The sequence below is a fragment of the Mastigoproctus giganteus genome, chromosome 3 (genome assembly GCF_048544385.1).
Source record: "Mastigoproctus giganteus isolate SK-2022 chromosome 3, ASM4854438v1, whole genome shotgun sequence".
Taxonomy (NCBI): Eukaryota; Metazoa; Arthropoda; class Arachnida; order Uropygi; family Thelyphonidae; genus Mastigoproctus; species Mastigoproctus giganteus.
In genome coordinates this window covers 199,535,031-199,545,900 of record NC_143577.1, presented here as the reverse complement: position 1 = coordinate 199,545,900, position 10,870 = coordinate 199,535,031, and the positions used below count along the sequence as shown (strand labels likewise).

The following is a 10,870-nucleotide window of genomic DNA, read 5'->3' as shown; positions in this document are numbered from 1 at the left end:
TATAGGAAATAACTGGTAATTATTTTATATTGGTATAGCGATAACTCGAAATTTATGGAAAAAAAAAATTATTACAGAGTTCCTTATAAGCTGATAGACAAGCTTTAGGTTTCGCAGTCCACGCGACATGCATATCGGCCTGTGAACTCACATTTGTAACCACACAAGACTAGAAAATAATGTGAACCTGTGTTCTGTGATGACCAACAAAAAGAGTCGACCGCCACAAACCTCAAAACCTGAGTAATCGTAATAAAAATCTAAATTTAAGAACAGCTTAAGATGTGAAATTTAAAATTTGTGCGATTGTATATATTCAATTTATCTTGCTGCTTGGGCCCAATTAAAAATTTCCCCGTGTCTTGGTAACCCAGTCCGCACCTAGATATTCGGGAGAATCTTTTTAAATGCCCAAATATAAATTTTATGAAAATCTCTCCAGTGAGGACGAAGTTGTTACTTGCGCTTCGACGGATGGACGTGGTGAAGAAGATAAACTTTACGCATTTTGCGAACGCACTTAAAAGTGAGCAATAAGTTTCGTGAAGAAGCGTATCGGCTCAATTTCGTAATTTGAGTATTGTCCATATAAGTTTCCTCAAAACCACAACAAAATACTTTTAAAGAAAAAAAAATTCATGTTACGTAATAAAGATACAAAAAAAATATTTGATACGAGCACTAGTGTTAAGCGGACAAAGATGAACAGGAAAGAAACTTGTTTTATTTTTTACCGTAGTTAAATCCGTGTGCTCGTCTTCACCTATTACTGTACTCACTGAGTTATCTCTGGCAGTTTGTTATTCATGCTGGACAAGCTCCGTTTTTCTTACGTGTTAGCAGAACTTTTTACTAGTGTGTTCAATCCAGATCAGTGGTTTGCAACCGGTGTGCCGCAAGATTAGAAAAAATTCCATTGTGTTCGATGGCAATCACTATTTCGGTGTACCGTTAATATTTCGTCTTTTAACTTAAAAATGTGACTTCAGTGACAAAAGATTGGGAACCACTGATCTAGATTGTACTCTCGGCTGATCATATACTTAATGATGTATGTTACCCTGTACACAACTTTAAAACTAACAGTTAATTCATGCTTTCATTTAATGTTGAAATAATTCAGTCTACTGAATTTTCCGGTACTACTGATAATTTATAATTTTTCTCTTCGCACCGAATTTCACAACTGATCGCATTCTCGATTAGTTTTGTGTGTTACATGTTACTGTATGGGCTTTTTTTTTTTTTTTTTATTATTATTCTTTTATATTGCATTTCTTCTTAGTGACATTGATGCTTACTGTTTGTGGTCTTAGGAATTTTATAAAATGCCATACGTAGTAATATCAACACAGATAAGATTAGTAAGTAGCTTTTAATCTAAAGTACAGTTAGTAATTATTTCGTATTGTGCTAAAATTTATACCGATTTTGTCCGCCAAGTACGTAAGTGCGCAGACTCCACTGATTGCAGCAGCCACGTGAAGAGTTTGGTACTTTTTTTTTTACCGAAAAGAAGGGGTTAAACCACAACCTCATAATAGAATATATTTTTATTTTTATACTCCGAGATGGCCAAATAAGGTCAGCGGAGTTCAGAGTCCAGGGACTTCAAGAATATTACTTTTTTTTTTTGATATCGTGGATTCGAACAGGCAGTATAATTGTAGTTACAATTGATTACTCGTTTATGAAGCAAACGAGTAATCTCTCTCTTTATGAAAATCTAGCTATCGAAGTATATTTTGAAGTAGCAAATAAGACGAACATTATCTTTTAGAGCAGACAACCAGAAAGCGAATGGTAACTTACCTTCCTAAGAGGGAACTTTTACCACCCTCGTTTTTTTTTAAATTTTTTTTCTTTGTCCCCAGCATGTTTTTGTTATAGTTTGTTTTCTTTGGGAGTATGTTTATCACTGCAGGAATATCACAATAAGTGGGGTTATACCTCATTTGATACAAATATTGTATTGTAACAACACCTTGTTACAATACAATATTTATAGATAACGTAAAAAAAAAAAAAAGTGAAAATTTGCCTTTTTTTGTATATTAGGTTAACAACCACTATTTATATTACAAAAAAAAAAAACATGTTTGTCATGTCACTGATCATTATGGAAGAGTTTCTAAAAGGTCCAACAGTGGAACAGTAAATAGGAGAAACAGCTTTTTAGAAATCAAACTGGCTGGGAAGAAAATCCTATATAAGCAAAACTTCTAAAAAGAAAAAAAAATCAAATCCTTCCTGTTTTGTAACAGGAAAATTCTTTGAACTAGAAAGACCATCAAATTGTTCTTAAACCACTTTAGGGGCTTCCACTTATCACCATCATTAAGCTTCGTTCTCACTTGGAACAAATTTCACATCAGCTCCTGCTTTGCACGTGTTTCATACCGTATGGACTGATAATAGTTATAAAAGCTATCCCAGTACCTTTTCATAGAGGATTGAGGGTTTTACAGGTGATGATAAAATTAAAAATACCAAGTACTCTACTGGGATAAAAAAAAACAACTAAACATATATATATATATATATATTCACAACTCACTTGATAGAACTAACCTACATTAGAATTTAATTAAACTCTCTTCAGTGTAACAGTTTCACAATAAAATCTCACTCAAAATAAAACAGCCTATTAAGCAAGTATCATCTTGAGACAACATAGGTTACCTATAGGTTGTTCCTCAATTTTCCGCAAATCTGAACCCATCTCCAACTAAACAAACCACTTTAAGGACTCATTCAAAAAGAAATTGACATGTTTATCGGTCCACAGCACTGGATTACTGTGCAAAGACTGCCAAGGGATCCACCATTGCAGAAAATTTCAAGTGTTGAAGCTATTGTCAATTCCAGTAAGACAATGGCAAAGTAGGTGACACTGTATAGCAGATATCTTTTAAGGGCACAAAAGGTGATATTGTTGTACACATTGGCACTAATGATATTAAGAACAGGAGATCTGAGGATTTACTTAATAAGTACAGGACAATGTTGGGAAAAGTTATGAGGTAGGAATGAATGTGAAAGCGTCTGCAATTCTGCCCAGACATGATAGGAGGCAAGTACATGTTGAAAGACTTGTCAATTAAAATCAACTGGACCTGGAAAGAGTGTGCAAGGCTCATGGGGTAGAATTTTTTTCAGCATGGTCTTTGTTTGCTAACAGAAGAGACTGTTCTTACAGGGATGGGATATGCTTAAATAGAAGGGGTGCAAGAATATTTGCTGAGACTATCGATGCTGTGATAGTGGGTTGGAAAACTGTTAACTTGGAGGGGGGGGTACACAGACTAATACATTAACTAGAGCTGCAGGAAGAGGTGAAGGTGATTCCTGCACTGGTTCTATTGGAAAATGCAGCTGCCTGGAAAGCAAGGTGTCAGGGATTTCAGGCCCTGACATCTTGGATTATGGAACAAATAAATATGTGGGCTGTGTAAGGGTAACTAAGAGTAAGAACATGTGCATGTACACTAATGCTAGGAGCATTTTAAATGAATTTGATGTATTTGAAGTACTGATTAAGTCATCAAATGCAGACATTGTAGGGATAGCAAGAGACATGGTGTTACTCAGATATAAATGATGATGCTGAATTTGAATATGGGAAGTACAATGTATACAGAAGGGGTGGAGAGATTATGCTCTTAGTTAAGATGCATATTAAATCTAAGGCAGTGAATCCAGTCAACATGGGTGACCAATTCAACTGGTCATCCGTGTTGACTTGCAATGTTGAGTCAGTCTGGTGTGTTATAAGCACAGAGAAAATAAAATTGAGAGTAGGAATGTGTTATAGGCCTAATGACTGTGGTGAGCAAACCAAACAGCTATACAGGGAAATAGAGTGGACCAGCAAATCAGAATGTCTCATAATGGAGGATTTTAACTTTCCAGATGTTGACTGGCATTTGTGGGTTGGTCACACATACACACACTAGCAAGCTCTTGATTTGGTTATCAGCAGTGATTCTACATGCATTAAGAATCTGCAGGGAAAAGACCCACTGGGTGTGACAATGATCACAGTATACTAAAGGGGACATGTATTAAAGACATAACTACTGTAAAGGGAAAGGCTTTTGTTTTCATAACACTGACTACAGTTTTTCCAGACAGTTTTTAAATTCTATGCAGTGGGACCAACTGATGATGTTACCAACAGCAAATTCTAAATGGGAAGCATTCAGGGAACTAATCAAAGAAGCTACAAGGCTTTTCATACAAATGAAGAAATAGTGTTCAATGCTTAGACCTAAATGGATGTCAGATGAACTATTGAGGTACATAAGAACAATTATTTTTCCACCTTTACTCTATGCTGCTGAAATTTGGGCGTCGGCGGCACTGTCAATAAAGAAACCACTCTTTGCCACAGAATTCTGGCTCCTAAAGTGGGCCAACAGAAAGCACAACCTTCCAGCTCTGATTCGTACCACGCGGCTTGCCAACTCTCTCGGGATTCCACGGCTTCCCACCTTAGTCGACGACCAATGCCTCCTAGCAACAGTCAAGATGATAACAGGCATAATCGCAACACCTTCATTCTGGGATACCTGTGGCTGGAGGATCCCCCCCCCCCTGCTGCCCTTAGGGCCAATCCTGAGCTCTACTCGCATTCAGCACGACTCCATCTCTCGGACAGGTTCCTCCCTCAGCAGATGTTCAAGCAAACCCAGGCACTTGACGCCGACCTGAACAAATTCGCTGTTGACCGGACTTACAGGAAAAAAATTATGACTAGTAGGACTAATCAGCAATGACATGTGTACCTTGCATCTGTTCCTGTCTGATTGAGCTGGTGCTCTTATCTCGATGTTAAGCCAGCTCAATCAGACCTAACTCTCGTAAGGAGTTCTCTCCTTTGTATCAAAATATGTTTTCATTTGTAAAATTACCTGTTTTTGTAAATTAATTGTTCGATTTTCCCGGAAGTTTCGGGAGGCTGTAAAAATGTAAACCCCTGGCTTTTTGGCCGTGAAGGGCATTAAAGATTATCTCTCTCTCTCTCTCTTGAGATACGTGGCAGAGAAGAAAATTGCATGGGTGGCATATAAATTATCAGGTGATACAGAAGCCTATGGTAGATATAAATTAGTCTCTAATCTGCCGACCGGGCTAGCCGGGTGGGTAAAGTGCCTGCCTGGCAACCCAAAGGTCGCAGGTTTGATTCCCGCCTCGGGCTTGGATCAAAGTACTGCAAAAATCTTGGGAAGTGCATTATGGCCACAGAAGCCGATGTGCCAACAACTACAAAAAAAAAAAAAAAAAAAAGTCTGTAATCAAGTCACAAAAGAGGTTAGGCAAGCTAAGGCAGATTGTGAGAAATCTCTGGCAAAGAATGCCAAGAAAAGCTGCAATGACTTCTATGCTTATATTAACAGTAGAAGCAAGAGGTTAAATCACATTAGGCCACTTGATGTTAGTGGATTAACTATTACTATTGGCCACATGGTGCAAGGAAGCCTGAGGCTTATGCTGCACCAGCCAAAAAAAAAAATTCCCGAGTTACCCTGAGAGAGAGAGAGAGAGAGAAGTAGAAAGGAATCACCAAAAGAAGAATGATGATATCCAGCTCAGGACCCTAGGTGTGCCAAGCCCATACTCACCAGATGTGAGCCTCTGGGGTTTACTGTTGGTGACTCTGCTCAGGTTGCTGACATATTGAATAGATATTTTGCATCTATATTCACACGAGGAAATCTTTATGGGAGAGGATGTTAGAAGTTTATCAAACTCTAACAAGGAGCTAAATGACATTGTGATAACTGAAAGGAAAGTGGAAGAGAAATTGTTGAAGCTGAATATAAAAAGGTACCCGGGGTGGGTGGGATCTATCTAATTGTATTAAGGGGGACAGCAAAGGGGGTGAGCAAACCCTCAGCCATAATTATGAGAGAATCCTAAATTTTAGTGGCCCACCAGATCTTTAAACCTTTTCAAAGTGGCTCACTTTTCCTTTTGGTCCTTGAGTTTGTCACAGACATTTTCTCAGATATGCTAGATAAGCTGTACTTACTATCTGGGAGTCTAAAACACTGATAGAACTGATATTTGGGTGACATTCAAGTCAAGTGGACCCAATTTCGGTAAAGTCCAGATGGTCTGTGACAGCCAAATCCCCTGCTTGCACCTTCACGACGGTGGGACTGTTAGTAATCCTGGGTATAACCTCCATGCACAAGCACAAGCACACTGTGGGTGACCACCCAGGTGTGAGCCGACGTAAGCAGGATTCAAGGTGTGGCGCCCACACCACATGGAGGAATGCCGCCTCTCTGTGTTACCAGGCAATACTAGGTGATAGATGACTCATCAATCGGTGCAATACCACCACTTTGCTTATTGGAGGACTGAAGTGGTGGAACCCAAGTTTAGTCTCCAGAGCTAAGTTCCGGTCAACCTTTCTCCATCTCTTCCATCATGTACTACGATTGATGACTTTTGAGTTTATGATGAACATCATGGCAAGATCCAATCTTCCTTACATTTCGAGGGCACAGCTCTAAAATGGTGTTCGCAAGCCAGCCACTAGTTAGTACACCAGACCGAACCTATTGGTTCGGTCTGGTGTACTAACTAGTGGCTGGCCTGCGAACTCTGGAGGCTTCCGGATTAGTTAGTGTATAATCTTGCTACCTCTACTCTGCCAGATTGTGACTGGAGGGAGTCCGAGTAGTGTGTATGCGTGGGGAGAGGCATTGTTAAGGCCATGTTATGTCAAGGATCTGGGTATATTCTTACCATGTGTACGCCATATCCAAAAATTTCATTACTTCATACAGCATGTCCCCCCCCCCCACACACACTTTTTCTTACTATTGAATACACCATGATTTGTCAAAGCTTACTAATAGAGTAAGCTTATCTGCAAAGACCTTGGAAAGACCTAAACGTCCCAAACACTTCCTAGTTCATTTCACAAATACACATGGTCTCAATTCTCATCTCAACGATGTCCATTTCCACTTGCAGTCTGCCAAACCACTTGTACTTTTTCTGTCAGAATCTCAGTTATCGGTTGATTCAAATACTGCTCATCTCAGTTGCCCATATTATTCGCTTAATGATTCCTTTCGCCTCAAAGGTGGTACTTGTGCATATGTCCATTCCAATATTCCAGTCAGAGACTTGGTAATTTGGAATCTCCTCTTTTTGATCTTCTCTGGCTTAAAATCTCTCTACCTCATTTTGTGAAATTCATCTGTTCTCTATTATTCTCCCAACTCCACTAATCACTTGGAGCTCTTTGACTTCCACTCTTTGCAATTTGACTTTCTCCAGTCCAACTTTCCTTACAGTGAGGTAATTTCCCTTGGTGATTTTAATGTTCACAACTCCAGCTGGCTTCCGTTTTCTAGTCACATCGACCCAGCTGGTCGAGGACTGAAGCCGATCATTAATAATTGCAAAAGCCGAGGCTTTTGAAATTACTAATGATCTTGCACAGATTGTTCATTTACCTACAAGAAAACTGGACAATCCTAACCATACAGCCAATGCTGGATCTTTTTCTCACAAACAACCATTCTAAGTACACGGTTGAAATGAGTGGTCCTTTAGGCACCTCAGATCACAAATTGGTGGTGGTCTCTTCTCCATTGGAGCCTTTATCTCATGGCTATTCCTAATCTCGTATTGTTTGGCATTACAAAAATTCAAAATGGGATGACCTGCGAGATTCCTTTTCTTTGGTCGGATTACTCTATCAAAACTTCTGATATCAACATTTGCTTGTGTCAGTTAAATTATTCTTGTAGGAATGGAATCCTTTATTCCACACTCCACTTTAAAATCTTGTCCTTTATCTAAACCTTGGTTTTCTAATAAATGTGCTAAGGCTGTTCAAGAGAACATTGCATATTGTAATTTACTTGTTTTTGATTCTTCAGTTTCATTTTCTGCCTACACCAAACCTCGCAACAATTGTAAAGCAGTTATTAATCAGTTCAAATGAGATTTTGAACAGGCTAAGAGTAGAAAACTTGCTTCTTGCCCTAATGGTAGCCGAGCATTCTTGTCTTTTGCCATAGTTATTGGCTGCAACTTTTTTCCATCTCTGCCAAAACCAGATGGTTCCATTGTCACTTCAGCCAAGGATAAAGCTGACTTGTTAGCATCCCATTTTTCTTCCAACTCATGTATTAATGATTTTGGTAAAACACCTCCCACCATTCCCAACACACTCCATTCAATGCCTTCTGTGGTCTTCTGTCAAAAAGATGTCAGAAGGATTTTGACGAATCTTGATGTTAAGAAAGCTCCAGGTCCTGATGATATTTCTCCACTTGTTCTCAAAACCTGTGCTCCTGAACTTACTCCTGTTCTTTGCCGCCTTTTTTCAAGGGTGTTTTTCCTATTGCTTGGAAATTTGCTCATATCCAGCCAGTTCCTAAAAAGGGTGACAAATCCCTCCCATCCAGTTATCGTCCCATTGCAATTACTTCTACTCTTTCTAAAGTAATGGAGAAATCAATTAACTGCCAACTCTGAAACTACCTAGAAACCTTCTGTCTGATTAACGATCGGTAGTATGGATTCCGTCAGTGTCAATCCACTGGTGATATTTTGGCTTATTATTATTAGCCACATGGTACAAGGAAGCCTGAGGCTTATGCCGTACCAGACAAAAAAGTTAACCTGAGAGAGAGAGAATGATAATGTTCAGCTCAGGACCCTGTTACCCATTATGGACAAATTCAATGGAAAAGTTCGGTGAAACACAAGCAGTTGCACTTGACATCTCAAAGGCTTTCAATCGTGTTTGGCATAACGGTCTTCTAAACAAGCTTCCATCTTATGGTTTGCCAACTGTGTTTTGTAATTGGTTCTCCAGTTTTTTCTCTGATCGCTCACTGAGGGTGATGGTAGATGGCTCTCTGTCGTCTAACTTCTCCACTAATGCTCGTGTCCCTCAAGGTTTATTTCTTTCTGCCACTCTTTTTCTCTTGTATATTAATGACTTTCTTCCATTGACCGGAAATCCTATCCATAGTTTTGCTGATGATAGCACATTGCATTCCACTTTCCATTTTGAGAAACCTTGCCCTGCTCAATCAGCTTCAACTTCTCGAATATCCGCTACCAATTCCTTAAATGCCGATCGCCAGGTAATTCTCCAGTGGGGCAAAAACAACTTAGTTGATTTCAATCCTTCTAAAACTGTCTTGTCTTATATCTTGCAAAAAGGATTCTTCTGCTCCTATGCTTATCTTTGGTGACACTCTGATTTCTAGGCAAGATGATATGTCTCTTTTGGGGATTACCCTGACTCCTAATCTGTCTTGGCACAAGCACATTACAAATATTGCTTCCTCTGCATCTAAAAAACTTGGTTTTCTCTTTCCCTCTCAGCATTACTTTTTTTCCAAACAGCTTTTCACTCTGTACAAAACGCAAATCCGCCCTCCCATGAAATATTGTTCCCACATTTGGGGCGGTGCCCCCAAAACCTCTCTTAGGCTTCTAGATTCCAATCAGAAGAGGGCATTTAGGTTAATTAATGACTCTTCTCTAACAGAGCCTCTCCATTCACTCTCTCATAGACATACTGTTTCTGCTGCATGCCTTTTCTACAGATACTTTCATGGGCACTGTTCTTCTGAATTCTATAATTCCGATTCTATCTTTCAAAACAGTCCGAACACAATGCCACCACCAGCCAACATCCATTTACTATCCAACTTCAAACTCAAAGAACCAACTTTTCATCTTCCTTGTTTATTCATTCAACTGCCATTTTCTGGAACAGCCTTCCTTCATACATATTTCCTGAAAATTACAGTCTATAGAAGTTCAAGTCTAATGTCAACAAATATCTTCTTTCGTCTTCTCAACCTTCAACCGAAGCACGGTACTAAGTACTATAGGTTCTAATACCTCTCATGTTTGGGGTTTTCATAAAAAAAAAAAAAAAAACTAGGCGATCTAGTAATCGTGTTACAGAACAGTAACTGATTGTAGTTTTGCACAAAAAAGGGGCCCACCAAAAGTACAAGCTTGAAAAAATCTGACTTAGATTAGGGAGAGATATTAAGAGTTTTTATTAGTCATTTACTAAATATATTGTGTGTGATTGAAGAATGTTTGTATCTCTAATAACGAAGCCTATTTCAGTCTTGTTTCAAGATTGCTCAAAATGAAAAATCTTGCATCCGAGTGTCTTTGGAACCCTTCCCACATACTATATGGGAAGGAGTCCAGGCTTATCCATAAGATTATCTGGTACTGATTCGTCATTGTCAAGCAAAGGTTATACAGTTTGGGAAATTTAATTTTTAACTAAAAAACAAGATAAAAGTGATCTTAGAATATATGTAGTTTACAAAAACAGATGCATAGATATTGCATCATGGTCCAAAGTTATCTTTATACTCATTTAACAACTTGCTAATGTTTTACATTTAGAATTTGGCACTTAGGCTCTCAGCATAAAGTTATTTACTTGAAGTTTGCCCATGATAAGCTTTGGCATTTGTACATTTTCCAATCTTCTTACAAATAATAAGAAATTACTGCATATAGAATGATGTAGAGGGAAAATTATCATTATGAAATGCATTAAAATGACATTTTAAATCTGATTTATTAGCATTAGCATTATTAGAGGCATATGATGCAAGAATGCAAGCTTACGTAGCATCAGCCAAATAAAAAAAATAATAATAATAAAATAAATAAATAATAAAAAACATCCCATTTCACTCAACCATTCACTCCAAATGCATTGTCTAGTTCTGCCTTGAATTTATTTAAGTTGTCAATCTCCACTACGACAGAAGGAAGTTCTTTTTTTTTTTTTTTTTTTTATGAAAACCCCAAACACGAAAGGTATCAAAACCTATAGTACTTAGTA

General features: G+C 38.4%; 1 protein-coding gene across 1 annotated transcript in view; it reads left to right on the top strand.

The window, feature by feature from the left end:
- Positions 1-1,296: 1,296 nt before the first annotated feature.
- The window catches only part of LOC150088567 (GTP cyclohydrolase 1 feedback regulatory protein-like), a 51,955-nt gene continuing 42,381 nt past the window's right edge, over positions 1,297-10,870 (top strand). The window contains exon 1 of the mRNA XM_090370235.1: positions 1,297-1,364. Coding sequence (XP_090226361.1) covers positions 1,329-1,364 — 36 coding nt within the window. The 5' untranslated portion in view covers positions 1,297-1,328. The remainder of the gene's footprint in view (positions 1,365-10,870) is intronic.